A 22256-nucleotide genomic window follows, 5' to 3' on the forward strand; every position below is an offset into this window, starting at 1 on the left:
CATTCTCCTAGAATTATAAAAAGCTTCAGTAAAATGACATACTAACATTACAATAAAATAAAATAAATTCCTAACCAAATGATCACTAAGATCACATATCCTACACAGAATGTTCACTAAACAAATTTAGATGTGTTCTATCACGTAATCAAAATAAAATAAATAAAGAAGAAGAAGAAAGAAAAGGGAAAAAAAAACTGTAATAAAATAGTTCTCCTATTTAAATAAGTCAATCCAGTATAAAAGAGTAAAGAGTTATCCAATTTAATAGTCAATCAAAGAAACCTAACACATTTAATCTAGCATTTTTTCGGTCTTTTCGACACAAAGGCATAAAGTTATGTCTGGCAATTTTTTCTATCATAAACACCCATGCAATACACTGTTTGTTTTATTTCGAGACAGGGCTGTTGCAAGTGTGTTACATACGCTGCAGTTTTACATCAGGCTCAATATCTTTGGGATAACCGTTTGGAATGCCAAATGTACTGCCAAGCCTCATTTTATGTTGAGTTCTACTTTAATAAATGAGTTAGTCTATTTTAGTCTTTCTTTTCTTTTCTACTTTAGGTATCAACACAAGCACAACACGATCAAAGCAGTCAAAAGAAATCTACACCATTTAGAATGGAACTGTAGCACCCAGGCATTTAAGAAACTAAATGATTTATTGGGGACAATTTCATAAATTCTCTATCAATATATTTTTAAGATGTGGTTCAAATTTTTTGTCCCATGAAACACCACCCCCCCCCCCCCCCCCCCCCCAAAAAACAACCCCAGAAAGAAAAGGATGAGGGATTACCTTTCTTCCAAAACCTCTCTCCTTTCTTTCTCTACCCAACCCCCTCTTCAATTCTCCCACATCACTTGGACAGCCACTCCAACATCATCACCACTAAAAGATACCTTGAAAATGGTAAGAATGACTTTTATCTCAATCTCTTCTATAAAATCCTTTGGGTTTTGTTATTACGTGATTATTATGGTGAATATTTGAAGTCTTTCACAAAATAATGGAAGATTGGAGGGTTAGGAGGATTCAGGCAACAACTGTTTTGTTAAATCCTAATTATCCAATTGATATAGGGGTTTTTCAATTTACAAAAATTGAATATTAGAGGCTAAAGTATGATGTAAATGGGAATATTTAAGAGTAGTATGAGAGAGACAATATTTTTTTTTTTTTTTTTTAAATACAAATGATAACTTTCAATCAAATCCAAGGTTTGGGAAATGCCCAAGAGCTTTTAAATATGTATTTTATTATTTTTATTTTGAAATTTATGCATTTAAACTATTATTGGTAAGTTTGGATGTCAGTTAAGACTTGGAGGTCCAAGACCAAGGCTGGGCCTTTCTAGGAATCGGTTGTCTTTTTTTTATAAGTAGAAATTGGATTTTGATTATAAGCTGCATTGTGGAGGTTATTCATTTGATTTGGAGGGCTAAATATTTTATATAATTAAGTGGAAGAAGAGGGTGGCTTTTTTAGAAATATAGAGCACAAGTTTACTTGGCTTTGTAAAACCGAGTCAGGTTTTGTTTTTGGGAAATTACATATGTGAGGCTTTTGGAGGAATTTGATGGTCATTGGATAATAGGTGTTTAGCTAGTTTGCGTTCTGGCTGGATATAGTTGGCTCTTGTTTTGTTGTTTTATCTGTAAAGCCTTGAGTCAAGGCCCTTGACATGCTTTTATTTTATTATTTAAGGCGCGAGCATGGAACGTACATTGTGTTTGACACTGATTATGGAGAAATATACATGACTTGTTGGCCTGGAAAAGATGAGCATCTTCAATTTAATCATTGTATGGAGAATTTACGAATTTTATTGGAATATATGTAAATTTCTAAAGATGCTTTATCTTGGATTATTTAATCATGTTGAGCACCATGATCTTTCATTAGGGTATCTAATGACATTGAAATCCTCTGCCACACACCAATCCACCAAGCCTCCTCCCCAACCTTATTTTACTTCCTCCCAAACCCCATTCTGAGTGTCGTCATTTGGGCTACACACCCCACTAAAAAGACTCCCTGTAAGCCATCCTCTACATTCTTCAACAAAATACCTCCTACAGTGTTCCTAGCATCAACTTCCACCCAATCTACTGCTCCATTTTATCAATTTTTGTTTCCTATAAACATACTAAATCACCTTTCCAATTCATGAGAATATTCTTCACAACTGCTCTCTTGTTAAGGTTATTCAACCCTTGCACATTCAAAGTACAAATACACAGCTTCATAGAGATGACTGTAATAACCCCAAACAAGACCGACCTGCCCTTATCCTTCAACTACCAGCCACTGGTCTGTCCTAGTTCACAGTGAGTGCCAGATTTTTTAATCTCCTAAATTCTTTGGCTGTTGGGTTGACAATTCAACTACTCTTGAAGTCTCAACGGTCCCCAAATCTACGCAATCAAGTAACTGCAGTTGTGATCCCCGATTCAGACACTGCGCTGTTGCCGTCCATACCTTCAAGGCTCCCACAAGAACCATTCCTCCACCAATTTGATTGTAGATGTTATAAGTTTTAATTTGATTTATTTAATTAGCTTTGTTAAATATTATTACATAAGTGATGATTAAATTAGTCATTAAGGCTGTGTTTGGTTCTATATAAAATGTTTTCCAAGTGTAAAATATTTTCAGGTGAAAATATTTTTCAGAAAAGAAAATATTTTCAGGTGTTTGGTGGCATTTTAAAAAATACTTTGAAAAATATGTTTTAGTGTTCGGTTGTGTTCTTGAAAATACTATAGAAAACACATTTTCTACTTGTTGCTCACATTTTCTCAGCTTCCAAACAAATATATAAATATCATTTCTCAATAGTTAAACACAAAAGAAACAAAACCCAACAAAAAAATTCATCAAATCCGGTCAAATTGAGAAAAGGAAAAGTGAGAGGCGACTGGGTTTGATCTAGAGGCAGTGGAGGCAAGATCACACGACGGAGGCGACTAGGTCACGGTGGGTCCCTCGTCTTGCAGTGGTTTGCTCGACATGGGTAGAGAGAAAAAGGGTAGATCGGTGACATGGGTGGCAAAGGGAGGAAGAGGGAGGAAGAGAGAAATAAGGCAAATTAGCGGTGGAGTCGATCTTTGCTTGATCGGCGGTGAGAAGCACGACCCAGACGGCGGTGGAGTCGATCACTCGATCTCAAGTTCAGGTGACCGGCCTCTCTCTCTCTCTGACGATGGGCGGCTCTCTCTCACTCTCTCTCTGACGATGACCGGCCTCTCTCTCTCTCTCTCTCTCTCTCTCTTGGTTCAGTTCTTTTTTTTTTTTTTTTTTTCTAGAAATGGTTTCAAGGTAAAATAGATCTGTAATCTAATCTCTCTCTGACGATGACCGGCCTCTCTCTCTCTCTCTCTCTCTCTCTCTTGGTTCAGTTTTTTTTTTTTTTTTTTTTTTCTAGAAATGGTTTCAAGGTAAAATAGATCTGTAATCTATTTTACACTTCAGCCAAGCTCATTCTATAGTCAACCGAAATAATTTTCCATTTGACCAAATTTTTCATGCACAACCAAACACACGGCAAGGTGTAAATTGTTTTCCCAAATCCATTTTCAGCCAAAACAAACGTAGCCTAAGTGAATATATTTCAAATTTATAATAAATATATACCTCTTATATATTTATATCTATAATTGTTCTATAAATCTTATAAAGTATTTTTGTATCTTACAATACACAATACAACAAAATGAAAAATCGAATCAAAATGATTCATGTTTTGACAACTATGGGCAAATCCAAGATTTTAGAAATGGGGGACCCCCTATGGGCTACATACATGGGTAGAGCCAAGGTTATAGAAATGCAGGGAACAAAATTAGAAACAAGGATTGTATGAAATTTGAGATGTAAGGACCACATTGAAACAGGTAACTTTTGGAGGGCCAGAAATATACTTCAGTACTAAAAATGTCCTTAAAATATAAAACTAGTGTAAAAATTTTCAAAAATTCCCCCCAATCTACCAGAAAGTTCAACCTCTTGAGCATGATGCCAGCATGCTCAACCCCGATTGACAATCCTAATACCCATTAAGTCTAGGAAAATTACAGTTTACCCTCCTAAACTATATCCCCTATTACACTTACCCCCCTAAACTATGTGAATGCACAACCCCTAAACTATTACCCCTTGCACTCTTTGCACCCCACCTTTTACTTATTTGTTAAATTTGATGGAAATTAGTCTAATGTGCAAGTCACATGACAGCTAAAAAGGTGGCATATAGTCAGAAGACCTAATTGTCCCCGTTTTAATCTCTTAAAACATCAAGTGTTCTCTCTAGAATTCACTCCCTAACGCCGACAAGGTTGAAGAGAGCTCCTCAGTTTCTTAGTTGAGCTTGGTGTCGCCAGAAGTGATGCTGCGAATTGACGAGGCTAAAGAGAGCCTCTCGGCTACTCAGTCGTGCTTGGCGGATCAGACTGCTGGTGGAGCTGCCCGTATGTGGACTGGGTTGCTTTAGAGGCGGATCAAACTGCTGGTAGGGTTTTGACTGTAAGGGATAAAAGGGCTTTGGAAAAGATGGAGGCTAGGGTTGGTACTTACTCAGTATTGGTCAAGTGGCAAGGGGTGATGAACGGTTTTATCTGGGCATGCCCAGGTGTTTATGGCCCAAATGAAAACAATGAGAAGGGTCACATGTGGGAAGAGTTGGTCAATATTTAGCAGTAGTGGAGAGTATTGTGGTGTTGCTTTGGGGATTTAATATTGTACATTTTCCAAGTGAACGTATGGGTGGGACACGTATGACCTCGACTATGGAAAAGTTCTCTAAATTTATCAAGGATCTTAATTTGATTGACTTGTCGTTGGAAGGAGAAAGCTATACTTGGTCAAGTGGTACAAATCAACCATCGATGTCTAGGATTGATAGAGCTTTGGTTACTTCTGAATAGGAGGAACACTACCTAGATGTTATTCAAAGGATTTTACCTCATCCTATTTCATATTACAATCCAATTCTCTTGGAGGCAGGGAATATGGCGAGGGGAAAAAGTCATTTTAGGTTTGAGAACCTGTGGTTGAAGACGGATGGGTTTGTGGATAGAGTTCAATCCTAGTGGAATCGGCATTCATTTGTAGGTACACATAGTTTTGTGCTTGCAAAAAAATTAAAAGCCTTGAAAAAGGACATTATTCTGTGGTAACAAAGAGTTTGGTAATGTAGATTGTCATAAGAAACAATTGTTGGAGAGGTTGAAAAATTTTAGACGCTAAGGAAGGGGATCTTGGACTCACTGACGGGGAGCAATGTTATAGGGTTGATTTGAGGTCCCAAGTGAAGCAACTTCATTCTTTGGAAGAAATTTCTTGAATACAAAAATCAAGGATGTTATGTATCATGGAAGGAGATAATAACACCAAGTTCTTCCACAAGATGGCTAACTCCCATAAAAGGTAAAATCATCTGAGCATCTTGGAGGTGGATGGAGTGGTTTATAAGGAGAAATATGAGGTAGCTACTCAGGTGGTACAGTTGTATAAAACTTTGTCTCAAAAAGACAGAGGGGTGGAGGCCTTTAGTGGAGGGTTTGGAGTTTGTATGTATTGGGGATATGGAGAGGGCTTGGCTTGAAAGGAAGTTTGAGAGAGAGAAGATTTTTCAGGTTGTAAGAGACTTGGAAAGGGACAAAGCTACAGATCTAGATGGTTTTACTATGGCTTTTTATTATCATTGTTGGAGAGTAGTGGAGAAAGATGTGTTAGTAGCCTTTGAAGAGTTTTTTTAACATTGTAAGTTTGAAAAATATCTTAATGCTACTTTCATTGCTTTAATTTCAAAAAAAAATGATACCTCCAATATTAGAGATTTTCGTCCTATTAGCTTGGTGGGGAGCATGAATAAAATCTTGGCTAAGGTTTTGGCAAATTGTTTGAGTGTTTTTAGATCAATTGATCTTTGAGTCTCAGAATAGTTTTGTGGGCGGGAAACAAATCCTTGATTCGGTTCTTATTGCGAATAAATGTGTTGATAGCCAAGTAAAGAGTAGGGTTCCAGGGGTCATCTGGAAACTTGATATTGAGAAGGCTTACGATCATGTGAATTGGAAGGCTCTCTTGGATTTGGAGAGAATGGGTTATGGGGAGAAGTGTAAGTGGATCCGCACATGTATATCAACAATTCAGTTCTTTGTATTGATCAATGGGTCTCCAATTGATTTTTTTGGTAGTTCAAGGGGATTAAGACTAGGGGATGCGCCATCTCCTATGTTGCTTTTTATTATGATGGAGGTTTTTAGTAGGATGGTGAAAAGAGTGGAGGGTGCAAGCTTACTCCATAGTTTTAAAGCTAGTAGTAGGAGGGGCGGATGGGAATGTGTTTCGTATCTCTTGTTTGCAAATGATTCTATTCTGTTTTGTGATGCAGATGTGGAGCAGATCCTTCATGTTCGGTTACTGTTACTTTGTTTTCAGGTTGTGACAAGGTTGAAGGTCAATGTGCAAAAGAGTGAAATGGTTCCAAAAGGAAAGGTAAATGATGTGCATGCCTTGGCTAAGATATTGGGCTACAGGGTTGGAACTTTGCCTATGTCTTATCTTGGCATGCCGTTGGGGAACTCTCATAAATCACCTTCAATTTGGAATCCTATTCTGGAAATAATTGAGCGTAACTTGGCCGAGGGGAAGAAGTTATATTTGTCTAATGAGGGTAGATTGGCGTTACTCAAGAGTACTCGTGGCTAACAAAATTGAAAAGTGGCTAACAAAATTGAAAAGTTGCAAAGGGATTTTTTATGGGAGCAAGACTCATTCAGTAGGATGGGATAAAGTTTGTGCGCCCATGGCCAATGGTGGTTTAGGTATAAGGAAACTAACTTTCTTTCTTTTCTTTTTTTTGATAGGCAATAAAAGTTTTATTGATAGCAAAAATGCAATTTGTTTAATATCGTAAACACACAGCAAAGAAAGGATACAAACAAATCAAATAGCCGATCTAATAGAAATAAGGAAATCAAACAAGGAAATACAATGCGTGATGCCCTAAATACGAGACCAATCAAACAAAGTCCTAGCTAGTGATGTTGTCAACAGTTCAATAGGTCTCTCAATGTCCTCAAAAGTTAGGGCATTGCGTTCCTTCCATACTAAACACATAAGACACACCAGTACCATATTCCGAACATTTGAAGAATAATTCCCAAACCAATTCCTCCAAGCAAAAAGAAGAGAGACAATTGTATATGGCATCTCCCACTAACCCTTGAACATAAAGAGAACCTCACTGCACAAAGTATGAGCAAACTTACAATGGAGTAAAAAGTGATCCACAGTTTCCTCATCACACTGACAAAGACAACACCAATTAACAAGAGGCAAGTTTTTCTTAACAAGGTTATCTATAGTAAGAATCTCATCCCTAGCAGCAATCCATAAAAAGAAAGACACTCTTTTAGATATCTTAATACACCAAATGCTCTGTCAAGGGAAAGAAACAAAAGGGGCTTTTAATAAAGAATTATAAAAGGAGCAAACATCAATATTACCACTACGATTCAACTTCCAAATCAGAACATCATCACCCTCCCTCCTTGGTATTTTGGCAGAAATATGCTCAAAAAGAGTAAAATCTCTCCGTTTCCCAGTCATTAAAATCACACACAGCCATAACCCACAGCCATGTGTCCCTCTGACAACTCTAGTTCTCCAACCTCCACTACCCTCCCCATATTTGGTAGCAATAACCTGACGCCATAAATGGGTAACTCCCTTCCCAAAGCAACATAGCCACTTCCTAAGCAGAGCTTGGTTAAAAAGCCCAATCTTCCGAATCCCCAAACCACCAGCCAAACAACCTTATCCCAAGCAACAAGTGGGTATTTAAAAACTTCATTAGATCTCCCCCAAAGGAAATTCCTTTAAATCCTCTCTAATCAATCCGCAACATGTGAAATGGTAAACAAAGAAAGATAATAAGTTGGAAGGCTCGACAAAGGGCTCTTCAATAAAGTAAGCCTACCTCCTTTTGATAAATATAACTGCTTCCAACCTGAAAGCTTTTTCTCCATCCTTTCTATAATAGGGTTCCAAATCGAAGCATCCTTGAAATGAGCCACAAGAGGCATTCGCAAGTAAGACATGGGCAAGCAACCAACCTTACAACATAAAACACGAGCCAAAGCATCCAAGTTCCCAACCTCACCTACTGGCACAATCTCACTCTTACTAACATTCACTTTCAAACCAATAATAGCTTCAAAGAAAATCAACACCATCCAAATATATAATAATTGTTCCCTGGATGCATCACAAAAAAGGAGAGTATTATCAACAAACAAAAGATGAGAAATATGCAAACCACCATTGGGACTAGCTTGGAAACCCCTTAAGAAAATCTCCCTCCTCTGTCCTCTTCAATAGCCTACTCAACACCTCCATCGACAACAAGAACAATAATGGAGACAAAGGATCTCCTTGACGAAGACCACGAGAGCTACCAAAAAAACCAACTAAGGACCCATTAATAAGCACTAAGAAACGTACTATAGAGATGCACGCCTTCATCCATCTCCCCCGCTTCTCCCCAAAACCCATCCTCTCCAGAAGGTAAAACAAAGCATTTCAATTTACATGATCATAAGCCTTCTTAGTATCCAACTTGATAATCACGCCCAGAATACCACTCTTCAATCTACTATCCAAGCATTCATTTACTATGAGAACAAAGTTAAGAATCTGTCTTCCCCCAACAAAAAGTTCTGGGAGTTGGAAATTAGTTTATCCAACACACATCGAAGTTTGTTAGCCAACACCTTAGACAAAAGCTTGTACAAACTATCCACAAGGCTAATTGGATGATAATCTTTAATGTTAACAGCATTGATCTTCTTAGGAATCAAACATAGAAAAGTAGCATTAAGAGATTTCTTAAAGATACATTGTCTATAAAAGTTCACAAAGAAAGCCAAAACGTCCCTCTCAATCACACAGCAACATTTTTAAAAGAATGCCATGGTAAAGCCATCAGGACCAGGAGCTTTATCACCCTCAGCCTCTCGAAAGGCTGCAATAATCTCCTCTCTTTCAAACTCCCTTTCAAGAGAAAACCGATTAGAATCACCCAACCTCGCAAATTCTAATCCATCAATAGTGGGCCTCCAAGATTCAGGTTCCTGATATAAATTCTTATAAAAACCCACCACCTGATCCTAAATATCTGACTCAACCTCATACATAGTGCCCTCAACCCCCACACCTCTCATAGTATTAGCTCGCCTAGTTGAATTGGCAAGCCTATGAAAGAACCCAGTATTATTATCCCCCTCTTTTAAGAACAGGGCCTTTGATTTCTACCTCCAAGAAATCTCCTCCATGGCAGCTAGAATCTCAATATCTGCCTTGATCTCAAAATCTTCTAGCTTTGTCTACTAGAGACAATACTTGCAACCCTTCTCTCAAATCTTAGCTTCGAGAGCTCAGCTAACAAACATTTTTTTTCTAAAAGACATGTTTATTCCAAAGCTTCAAATCTTTTTTAAGAGCCTTAAGTTTACAAGCTAAAACATAACTAGGAGGTCCCACAAAATGATAACCATTCCACCAGAACCGAACTCGGTCCACAAAACCCTCCGCTTTAAGCTACATATTTTCAAATTTAACGGAACTCTTCCCCCTCACCCAGGCCCAGCCACTTGCCTCCACAATAATAGGACAATGATCTGAAACCACGCGAGGGAGAGGCCTTTGGATCACTTATGGGAAATGGTCCTCCTAATCAACTAAAACCAAAACTCTATCTCTTCGAGACATAAAAGGATTTACAGATTCTCGAAACCATGTATACTCATCCCCCCCCCCCCCAAAAACCAAAGGTAGATCAACCAAAAAATTCTTCTCAATGAAATCTGAGAATTTGAACATGGCTGGACTAAACGCAGTACACCCAAGTTGCTCAACCGGATATCTAATAATATTGAATTTACCAAAAACACACCAAGCTGAACTCCACCTTGCTCACACTATTTAGTTATGCCCATAAAGCATCCCTAAGCCCGGCATTAGTTGGACCATACACCCCTGTACAAATCCAAACAAACCCGTCAACCACACCCTTCAACAAGATATAAATAGAAAAGGTACCAACCATACAATAAATTTTCTCAAACACCCTTGTGTCCCAGGTCACAAGAACCCCTCCTGCCGTGTGAACTGCATCCAACACTACCCAATCTACAAATGGGCTGCCCCAAAGACTTTTACAACCAAAGAATTGGTACAGTCCAATTTGGTTTCTTGAAAACACACTACATCACACTTCCATTCCTTAAGTAGATTCTTCACAGTATCCCTCTTATGAGGATTATTAAATCCTCTCACATTCCAAGATAAGAGTTTCAAATTCATGGACAACCAACAGAGCCCAACCCATTGAACTTCACAATCCCTTTGGATCATATACTAGATTTCCCATCATAATTAACAGTAGAAACTAAGTTCCGTAATTCCCTCATACCTTTTTTAGAAGAGGATACAGTGTGACGCTAACTAACTGCAATAGCTTGTTTCTCCCACACATTGTTAAGTTTTTGAAAGAAATCAACACACTGCCTCTCACAGGAGTCAATAGAAAAATCCACAAACTTACCAAAGCCTTTAACCATCTTGCTCACCCAAACTGAAGGTTCCAAGCCATCCTCTATAGAGATGTCATCTAGGTCTTCCTCCTCTGTCATTAAATCCAAACCCTCATTAGGATCCCATTGAGCCAGAGGTGCAAAATCCAATGCACGACAATCTTCCTCAGCCCTAACAGACCCCGTGGGACTAAGGAGAGAAACCAACTCAAAATATCATCTTCGACAAAATCAGAAACCAACTCAAAAAGAGGAGAGAAACAATTATGTTCCAACACTGGTTGACATCAATGCATATTCGAGAGCAACGACTGCAATTGCAATGTCGGTGAACCCACAATTGAAGAATCAAAAGGTTCGGTGAGGCCAAAATTCCCATTGGAGTTCGAAACTCACACACCCTCCTAAAACCCACTAATCAAACAACCCCTCGATATATCATCGATGGCTGTATCATCAGGAACTACCAATCCCATATCGACGCCGCTACTTGGAGAGCCCACAAAAGTATTTACGGTTACCACAGCCACGTCGAAGCACCCATCGGCCTTGGGAGAGCCCTGCCTGCATCATCGGAGCAGTTAAACACCGACGCTCACTTCTTGGATGAGTCATGAGTGCCCGATCCTTCACCCATCTCCCAAGATCATGAAAACCCAAGTTTTTCCAAGTGGTTAGAGCATTCACATCCGGAATTTACAAAAAATTCTATTTTACCATCTCAAAACCCACTTTATCATTTATACCATACTATTTTATGACACACCTAACATCCTAACTTTTATTTTTACCATACTACACATTAAAATAATATAAAATAATATAAAAATGTTCTCACTACAACCTCAACTCAGCAAACCCACAACTCAGCAAGCATGCTCATTCAACCACAACTCAGCAAACCCACTGATCAACCATAACTCACAGCAACAATCCCCATCGAAACCCCATCGGAACCACCACGCATGAACCCCATCAGAACCACCATGCATGACCTCACCACGATCCATGCCAACCACCACGCATGACCTCCACCGCTGCATGAACCCCATCAAACCCATAACCACCAATCCCAAAACCCATTAAACCCGAAACCCACCAACCACCGTGAGAGACCCATCAACAAACCCATCGCCATGAGAGAACAGAACCATCGCTATAGAGACCCATCAATAGACCCATCGCCATGAGAGAGAGACCCACACCATGCCACTAGGCCTCTAGGCCACACCACCACCAAACCACGCCGCCACCAAACCCACGACCCACACCAGAAAAAAAAAAACATCACCGTGAGAGAGATATGTGAGAGAGGGGTTTGGAATGTCAAGAGAGAAGAGATACAGAGATTGATGGAGAGAGAAAGAGGCAGATAAAAGGTATGGAATAAAATATATTAAACCGGTTTGCAATTGTGCTACAGTACCATTGCAAATTTGCAATGGTACTGTAACACAATTGTAAATTTTTTTTTGAGGCCAAATATGTCAACATATGGCATTGCAAGTCCGGGTGTGAATGCTGATGTGTATTGGCAGGTTGGGTTTGATTAAGAGGCCCAAGCCCAATAGGTTGACCCACATAGTCAGCATTAACACCTTTGGGCTGAACAAAGTGGGCCCACTTCACCTACCTTTGGTCTTCACCTTCTAAAGCAGTAGTGATTTTTAAAGAAAAGTGGGCCTGAGTCCACTTAAAAGAGGATACACGCATGGGCCTGCTAGATTTAAGATGGGTTGGACAATTTGAATTTTGAATAAAATCGGATCCCCCAAATCTCTCCTTCTGATTAAAATTGCCAGTAATATTTGGAAACTACTTCTCTAAAAATAAATCATTTCCTGATTTCACGTGCCCATTGAAATCTTTCCAAAAGTGACTCCTTGAATTACCGGTGGACTTTCCAAACCCACCACCACCACCAGCCACCTCCTTCCCCAGTCTAGAAGTAGATTTTCCCAAGAAAAATTCACACAACTTCCTTTCAAGAAAAACCCAGCCACCCTTACGAAATCCTTCTAGAGCACGCAAACAACCACATCTTGCCCCACTATGATACTCAGATATTTCCACAAAAATAACCCCCTTATTTGACCTACTAGAAAACTCCAAAATTTTATAATTCTCATGAGGCCTTTTGAAAAATTGTTGTTTGCTAAAATCTCAACAGCGTAACTCTACCAAGCATGCAATGATCCTATCCAAACCCGATCTACCTACCCAAATAGAACCAACATGCTTGCCCCGTTTTTCAGTGATGGAATAAGAATACATACAACCCCCCTCAAAAGCCAAGAAGAAAGCCTTTGTATCAATATGAAAAGAGGCAGAATTCCCCACTGTCCCCCTTGAAATCTGAGACATCTTAGCTTGTGCTTTAGGAGGAGGCTGCAACGAAGAAGGTTTGGAGTTCAAGATGTTTAGGGGTAAGGGAGGTTGAGCCGGTGTGTATTGGGGTATGTACTGACCAAACTAACTTGGCCAGTAGATAGGTTGTTGGATAGGAGTAGGGTGACCAGGAAAGAGATATCATGGTGTGGGCAGAAGATTTGAGGTAGCGAAAGGTGGGACAGCTTGTGCATTAGGATAAGGCAGTGGTGGAAAGTGTTGTGGGAAAGAGGGAAGGAATGATGGTGGTGGGAAAAAAGTATGTGGAGTAAGGGGGAATGAACTTCTAAGTTGGGTAGGGGAGTGCATGGGCGTGGTTTATGAAGAGGTATTCGTATGGGTTGGGAGGATTTTAGCAAAAATACTCAGTTTGTTGTTGGGATAGGAAATAGAGTGAGATTTTGGCAGAAGGGGCGGTGTGGGGATCAATCTTTCCAACTGGCCTTCCCAAGGCTGTATGGTATTGCTATTGACAGGGAAGCCTCTATAGAATCTTCTTTGACAAGGCTAGGGGCAAGAGAGAGAAGAAGTTGGAATGTTCGTTTCATTCGAGACTTTAATGATTGGGAGATGGATGAAGGGGTGAACTTTCTTCGTATCTTGGGAGCCAATATTTCTTTAATGGATGTTGGAGACCAGATGAGATGGAAGATAAAGCCTAATGGCGATTTTGACATCCATTCATTTTAAAACAAATTGCGAGTTACTCCCTCTGTTGTCTTTCCTTGGAAAAGTATTTAGAAAGTTAAGGCCCCTCAACATGTTTCCTTTTTCGTTTGGTCTATAGCTTGGAATAAGATCCTCACGGGTGATAAACTAAGACTAAGGGGGTTTTGATTTTGTGGATTTGTGCATTATGTGTCGTAGCTGTGGGGAGACGGTGGATTACTTACTACTTCATTGTAAGATGGCTCATTGGTTGTGGAGTTTTGTTTGTATTTCTTTTGGAATTTCATGGGTCATACCTAGAACGATTCTAGATCTGCTTGGTGGAATTGGTTGGGGAAGCACTCGTCTAAAATCTGAAATTTAGTCCCATTGTGCTTACTACAATGTCTACGGAATGAGTGGAATCGGCGGACTTTCAAGGACTTGGGTAGTTCTAGATATCAGCTGCTTGCTTCTTTTAGTGGAACTTTATTCGACTGGTCTCAAGTATGGGGACTCACAACTAGTGATTCTGTCCCTTCTTTTCTTAGTTCTCTTCTCTTTTGTGATTAATTTGCTACTTGGTTTGTTTTGTTTCTTTTCTCTTTTTACCTTTTCTAGTAAATCTTGGTGTGCTTTGTGCTTTTCATGCAGCAACTTTCCTGAATATATATCATTCTTACTTATCAAAAAAAAAAGAAGCTTCAGAAATAATGAATTTGTTGAAATTGAATTGTCATGGAGTAGAACTAACCGATTAGATATAGCAATCAAGGAGTTGGAAATTAATACAAGACAAAAAATCACACGATGAAGAAAAATTATATGAGGAAACACAAAATCCTTGAAGCAAGAGCCTATGAGTAAGGGAGAGAAGCGAGAGACTAAGAGGAAGTGAGAGACTTAGAGGGACTGTGGAAGAAGACGCAAGGGTTGAGGGACTCAATCATGGGACATGGGAGTGACCTGTGATGTTTTAGGAGATTAAAATGGGGACAATTCGTTCTTTTAACTATATGCCAACTTTGCAGCTATCATGTGACTTGTACGTGAGTCTAATTTCCATCCAATTTAACACATAAGTAAATGGTGGGGTGCAAAGTGTGCAAGGGGTAATAGTTTAGGGGTGCAAGTGTGCATTCGCATAATTTAGGGGGGTAAAGTGTAATTTTTCCCTTAAAAGTATCAAAGAAACCTTTCCCAATAAGATCAGAATTGAATATTTTAGAAATAATACAAAGACTGCTCATAAAGACCACATTAATTGAATTCAATTGTCAAAGTTGAAGGGTGATGACTTACCCCATAAACAAATAGGCGAAGGGGAGTCCTTTCTTCCCAACAATCCTCTCCCATGTTTGGAGGAACTTCAGAAGAGAAAGCATCAAGGCTAGTTATTTCATTGCTCAAGTCTTGAGCATCTTCAACTATAATCTTATTTGCTTTGTCAGAGGAACTGTAAATAAAGGGTTTCCTTTCCGCTGTTTCATTTAGTTTCAGATAATCCATCTTTCGAACTTCAACATTTGGAAAACGACCTTCACCAAAAAAAGTAAAAGCAAGACAAACAATAAGGGCATTTACCAATGTCCTATCACGATTTTAGCATCCACTGTTGATAAGGGCATTTACAAACAATAAGGGCATACCTGAGAGAATAGCATCCACTGTTGATTCAAGGCAACGATGAACTCGCAACTGAGTCTTTGAAATTATCTCAACCCCACACATAAATGTTGAAGGTCCTTTTCTTTCCAAAACCGTCTTCTGGACACCCCTTCGGCTAGCCTCTTCATCCCCTAGTGTCACACTCTAAAAAACGATTGCATTAATGTCACCAAGTAGAATGAAGATATAACATTATTTTCCTAGGTCCAATTTACATATTTGATAGACAGTTATTGAAGTTTAAACAACTCATGCTTGAAACTGATATATAAGACTACTTTTGGTGGTAATTATGACATTGCTTTCTTGGGTATGCTTTTGCAGTTTACCAAGCTTATTCTTTGCCTATCTTGGCATACTTGTTTAAACACATCATTTTTGGTTCCATTCATATATGTCTGATTTTCTGAAGAACCTCCATTTTGCCCTCACAAGTCACAATTAATGTGGGTCGTAGAGTAAAAATTTTGGAAGTGACTGCTATCGGATCCTTTTGATATCAATATTTACCATCACCAAAATTTGGTTCACGTGCTTGTCAAAAGGTGTATCCCTTGTTTTCTATCTTGCTATGAGTAAAGTTCTGAGTACCAATACTGTTTATCATAGCATTCATTGGTCTGTCCATAAATTTTTAATGAACAACAGCATGTTATCAGTAAGTAATAAAGACATGTTACAAGTTCTTGACAGACTAAATTTCACTGTTTATATTCAAACTTGAAGGCCACAGATGGTGTCAAGACTCTAGCCATAAAAGCTGCGGTCCTGGCTCAGATGGTAATGGCTGCGGAAGGTCTCACATTTAAATTTTAAATTACACCTAACAAGAGATGTATCAACAAAATGTTAAGAATAGCATTCCAAGGTCTTCTCCAGGGAATACAAGATAATAACACCATCAGGATATAACAACAGTATATACTTACAAGTAAATTACACTTATATGTCAAGCAAGCTCACAGTCAAAGGGTTTGCAAAATTATCATTAAAAGTATGGAGAGGTATTTAACATGCAAAACTTTCAGAGTGAAACTCTTACAATGTAAAAATAAATTTTATATATATATATATATATATATAAAGCACAAAGATGAAGTTACATTTGGTGTAACTTTAAGTAATGTTACACCACCTAATAACTTTTTATTGAATTAATATTTTAAAAATCTCACCATTAGATTACATGTTTTCTATTGTTAGAATTATGATTAAGTGATTAAACTCACTATTTCCTAATAGTTTAAGTTTTGGGACAATCAGTAATTTAACATGTTAAATTCCCACTTGTGGGCCTCCACTTATTAAGGGGAAGTTTAGGCCTACAAGTGAGGGAGAGCGTTAAGATTATGGTTAAATGATTAAACTCACTATTTCCTAATAGCTTAAACTTTGGGAAAATCGGTAATTTAACATCTATATTCTTAACACACATGTCAAATTTCATGCTAATTGGATATTATTTACAATTCAATTCATAAACTCATATCTTATAAGTAATTTTAAAGTACAAAAATTGAAATTTAAAAATTTTATAAATGAGATAGTTATAAATCTCAAATTGTTTTGAAATTTTGTAAGCATGGATTGTAAAACAAGAAAATCTAATCCAATGGTGGTTTTGTCAAAATTCACATCCTTAAAAAAAAAAAAAAAAAAAAAAAAAAAAAAAAAAAAAAAAAATTGAATTGTGTAACATTCTTTAAAATTACACCAGGTGTAACTTGATATGTGTGTGTGTGTTGTACGCTAATTACACATTTAAATTTGAAATAATGATATAGTTATCGCACCTGTATTCCTCCGACAAGCATCTCTAATGCAGGATTCATTATCAAATTCTCAATCGTTACTCCATGAGCAGTTGCAACTAGCTGAATTCCCCGTTGAGCTATTGTGCTTGCAGCCATTGCTTCAAGTTTTGTGCTGATTTCATCAATCACAATCACTTGAGGCATATGGTTTTCAACTGCTTCTATCAATACCTGAAAACTATAAATATATAACCACAAGCAACCTTGAAAACTCTAGATTAAATAGACAAGTTAATAGTAAACCAAAATGCTTTCTGACCAATCTTATAAAAGAATATGAACAACAAAATGAAATAAATTGATAGAGTCATCCTACTCGTAGTGAGTATAACCATACTGTTCTAAGAAAATTGACAGAAAGCAAATGTAACATCATTTTAACTACATTCCAAAAGAATCCAGTAAGACATAAAAGGCTGAAATATAATTTTCACCCCTAAACTTTCACCCAAGTTCAGTTTTTGTCCCTAAAATTTTAAAGTAGCAATTTTATCCTTGAAAACTTTAGAAAGTAGCCATTTTTCACTTCCACCTATTTTCCATTAAATTTATTCCAGGTCACCTCAACTTTTTAATGTGCCACATTACCACTCCATTTATCACGTGTGCAATTTATTTAACAGAAATTGACACAAGGGCAAAATTGATACCTTTTAAATTTGTCAGGGACTAAATTACAGCTTTTTAAATTGGAGAAACAAAAATCTAATTGGAAAATAAATAAATAAATCAAGGACTAAAAGAGTATTCTAGCCAATATAAAATTTCCGACTAAATTATCTCTCTCTCTCTCTCTCTCTCTCTCTCTCTCTCTCTCTAATATTTCAAGAGACAAGAATTACTCAAAACTTTCTCCAAAGTATAAAACTTTGAAAAAATCCAGAACCAAATTTAAATCAATCATGCCTTACTTGGTAACACAACTAAAAGAACCAAAATTTTCTAAACCAAATAGAGTTGAAATCCTTTACTTCCAAATCATACCTTATGTTGCATATCAGAGTTGGGGACTTGCATCCGGCGTGCACTACCTATTCCTGCATGAGGTATATCACCATCCCCACCTATCTCATTGGAGGTGTCAACAATCATTACACGTTTCTTGTAATCATTTGCAAGCATCCGAGCTACTTCCCTGAAGTTGGATAACTTTTCAGAACAGACACATAAAGTACCATCAAATAATAAACTATGCACACAAACCATTTAGTTGGGTTATTTCTTATGGGTTATTCTGGAGAGTCAAGTACATGCACTACTAAGAAATTATTCCTTCCCAAAGAACAATAACTAATGTGAGACATGCTAGATGTTTAGCTTTACCCAAAATGGTTCACCCATTAGTGGGCATTACCTGTTGGCCAAGTTAGCGTGTTTAATTGCATTAAACATGCATGGGTTTTATAAGGGAATTGCAACTATTTATATTGGTTGGCTGATTCCCTTAAAGGTGTAAATGTAGTAATAAACGTAAAATCTCTGTCTTGGTATTTCTCCCTTGAAGGAGGTTTTTAGAGCATGGAAACAATGTGTCTTGTGAGCCATAACATAGAGGTGTAGTTAGCAACAAAAAAAAAATCAATCCTAGAGGTATGTAACAATTTCTTTCATTATTGTGATACCCCAAATTGACCGGATATTGGTTGAGTGTATGTTGTGTAGGTGTGAGATGAGTCTCACATCGAGCATATACTGGATTGATCTAAACTTTATTAACAACTAAAAGAAGCCTCAATTGTGACTAGTTAGGAAATAATGCAGATGTGGCTAGCACTTTTCCTTGAATTGTTTACATCACATGCCCTAAGAAATGGGAAATTGCAACACTTCTTTTTAAATTAGGTGAAAACTTTGAAGATTATTGGAGATTTTCTGGGCAGTGGTGAAAGATATGCATTGCAATATCAGAACTTCAAATGCTAAAAAGTTTATATATATATATATATGTCTCTGTGTGTGTGTGTATATAAAATATATAATGTAATTTATTGCATAAAAGCTAACTTGTGTGAAAATCTAAAAAAATAGGTCAACAATTACAAGCAAACAAAAGTGAAGCACTAAATTCTTTGAAAGTACGACTATTACTCAACCCCAAGACATTAGACCACTCTCTTAGCTGTCTAAGAAAAGAGGTTTTCAACTGGAACTCCAAAACTTCCACATTCTCAGTAAAAATATTCAAGAGAGCAAAAACTCCACAAGCAGGATAATTGTCTCCGTCAATCTTAATATTATATTGCTTACGAAATATGTAGAGACATCAAAAATGCAGCATATTGTACACCACATATCATAAGGTATAGTTCTTTTTCTAGTTATTGAATATGGAGTTACTAATCCAGGGATTTCACATTTGAATTCTGAGACTTTGAAATCAAACACAAAGCAGGGGGGAAAGAAGGAATTGCTCACTCAACCCCAAGACATTAGACCACTGCCTTAGCTGTCTAAGAAAAGAGGTTTTCAACTGGAACTCCAAAACTTCCACATTCTCAGTAAAAATATTCAAGAGAGCAAAAACTCCACAAGCAGGATAATTGTCTCCGTCGATCTTAATATTCTATTGCTTACGAAATAATGTAGAGACATCAAAAGTGCAGCATATTGTACACCACATATCATAAGGTATAGTTCTTTTTCTAGTTATTGAATATGGAGTTACTAATCCAGGGATTTCACATTTGAATTCTGACACTTTGAAATCAAACACAAAGCAGGGGGGGGGAAGAAGGAATTGCTGCTCATGGATGCATATAAAGTGTATCAAGAAATAGGAAACACTAACCTAATAATCGTGGTTTTTCCCACACCTGGAGGCCCTATGAGCAACAAAGAAGATCCATCTTGCACCAAATCTCGAAGCAAATTTGCACTACCAGATATTGCCCGACCAACTCGACAAGTTAAACCAATAATTGCACCCTTCCGATTCCTTATGGCACTAATGCGGTGTAATGTCCTGCTGATGCCTGCTCGATTGTCAATCATAAAGTCACCAACCTGACACATGTTCCAGTAAGTCACAAGCCAGGTCCTTAACCTTACCCAATGAAAAAAGAAAAGAGAAACAGAGGTGCAGGGTATTCTCTTGTAGCATCAATTAACAAATTGAGGAAACATGCTTTCACCACCAACAAAAATTTTAGTGATAACATGAAGTGAAACGAGCCGAGCTTTGTCAAGTAGTAAATGTTCAAGCTCGGCTCGACAGCAAAAGTAGAATGTTCAAGCTTGGCTTGAGCTTGATACGAGCCTACAAATAATGTTCAAGCTTGAGATTGTTATAAAGTATAAGAGCTTGAGCTCGGCTTGGCATGGCTTGATTCATTGGTCAAGCCAAGCTCAAGCTCAATATCAAGACCAAACTCAAGCTCAATATTATGTTTTTGAACTTGAGATCCAACACAAGTATATTATCAAACCTATATCAAGTTTATTATCTAACCTATTTGGTTTGGATGAGTGGTCTCAACTTATAATTAATTAAAGTCTTAGAAGGATATGAGTTTTCTTGTCATGCACATATCAATTTTATTACCAAACTCATAAATATAACCTAGGCTTAACTTGTTTTGTTACTTTTGTATCGAGCCTTGGAGTTCACAAGCTTGTTCATGAACAATATTTTTCACTCGGGCTCAACTTGTTTATTAAACAAGCCTAAAACTAAAGCTTAAGCTTGGCTTGTTTATAAACAAACAAACATGAACGAGTTTTTTATTGAGCCAAGCCCGAGTTGTTTATGAACGGCTTGGTTCATTTACAGTCCTAAGTGAAAAGGAGTTATTTCATAGATTCATATTGAAGAAGAGTTACTCTCATGTGCCTTTTTTGGCTTGATTAATGGTGGGAACTACCCTCTCAAAGAATTTTTCCCAGATTTATTGAGGCTAGCAATGGATAAGGAAGCCTCAGTGGCAGCTTACTTGATATATGGACATATACAGCATTGGGATCCTCAATTAATTCGGTCATTTTAGGGCAGTGAACTTGAGTTTTTTGAACAATTGTTTCACTTAGTAATATTCACACTTTCTGTCTAGCAGAGAGAGGAGCTTATGGCACACAGAGGGCCTAAACATGGCCAACTTGAGTTGCATTCATATTTTGAGATTGTTTAGGCCAACTTGAGTTGCATTCATATTTTGAGATTTTGAAAGGGACAAATGATGTGCCATTCCGTGGAATATATGGGGTGCCAAGGTAGCTTGGGTAAAATCATGATAGTGACTAATCTCCAAAAATGAAACTTCATGGTGTATGTGCTAACAGAGAGTCAATCTAGCATCTACTCCCACATTGTTCAATGGCATGAGATATCTGGACAATTGAGTATTTACATTATTTAGGTAAATTGGTTTATGCAAAAGACTGCTTCAGTTGTTGCAGTGTTGGCAATGAGGATTTCCTTGTCATATTCGATCAAAGCTTTGGAAAGCAATTCCATTGTCTGTTCAGCGGACAACTTGGCAAGAGAGGAACAAAATAACTTTTGATAGTGTTGAATGCCAAAATCATATCATTAAACAAATTTTGCAAAGATCTTTTTGCATGAGTGGATGACTACGATGGGTAGCATCACTTCTTTGTCTTATATTGATTTCATATAGATTTCAAAATCCTAGTTAGTAATTCTTTAGGAGTGGTTAAAATACATGCATTGTACATTTGATATCTCTCCTCTTTTGAATAAAATATTCTTTTGCTTATAATATCTATATTGAAGAAGAGTGGACATGCTATAGCAGTAATATAATGAGTTCAAAGACATAACACATCAAGACACAAGGACACATGCCTCATGAGCTTCAGAACACTTCTACACTGGATTGAATTAGAAAAAGAGTGTCACCCATGTATACAGGGGTATACAATAGTAAACTAAATTTAAACATGGAAATTACAAAGATCAAGCAAATCAGGCAAAGAGATAAAATAAAATACACCTAAGGCATTTATCCACACAGGATTGGTTTACAATTAAAAACCTTCACAACTATCCTCATAACGTTTTACACCTTTAACCAGTTCACTCAAACAATCAAACCAGCCATGAATTCTTGGAGACTCAATCATCAGCCTTAATACCTTTTTTTTTTTAAATAATAAAATTCATTGAAATAAAAC

At 37.5% G+C, this 22256-nt stretch overlaps 1 protein-coding gene across 3 annotated transcripts in view; it reads right to left on the minus strand.

The window, feature by feature from the left end:
* The window catches only part of LOC111992181 (protein SEEDLING PLASTID DEVELOPMENT 1), a 48678-nt gene that overhangs the window by 2991 nt on the left and 23431 nt on the right, over positions 1-22256 (minus strand). For 2 of the 3 annotated variants that reach the window (XM_024024014.2, XM_065773662.1), the window contains exons 2-6: positions 19915-20129; positions 18111-18261; positions 17106-17297; positions 15294-15456; positions 14947-15182 (exon numbers count right to left, since the gene is read on the minus strand). In XM_024024014.2, the coding sequence (XP_023879782.2) occupies positions 14947-15182; positions 15294-15456; positions 17106-17297; positions 18111-18261; positions 19915-20129 (957 nt within the window). The remainder of the gene's footprint in view (positions 1-14946; positions 15183-15293; positions 15457-17105; positions 17298-18110; positions 18262-19914; positions 20130-22256) is intronic. The other variant, XM_065773663.1, reaches the window with a different exon arrangement.

This window comes from Quercus suber, unplaced genomic scaffold (genome assembly GCF_002906115.3).
Source record: "Quercus suber isolate HL8 unplaced genomic scaffold, Cork oak 2.0 scaffold_78, whole genome shotgun sequence".
Classification (NCBI taxonomy): Eukaryota; Viridiplantae; Streptophyta; class Magnoliopsida; order Fagales; family Fagaceae; genus Quercus; species Quercus suber.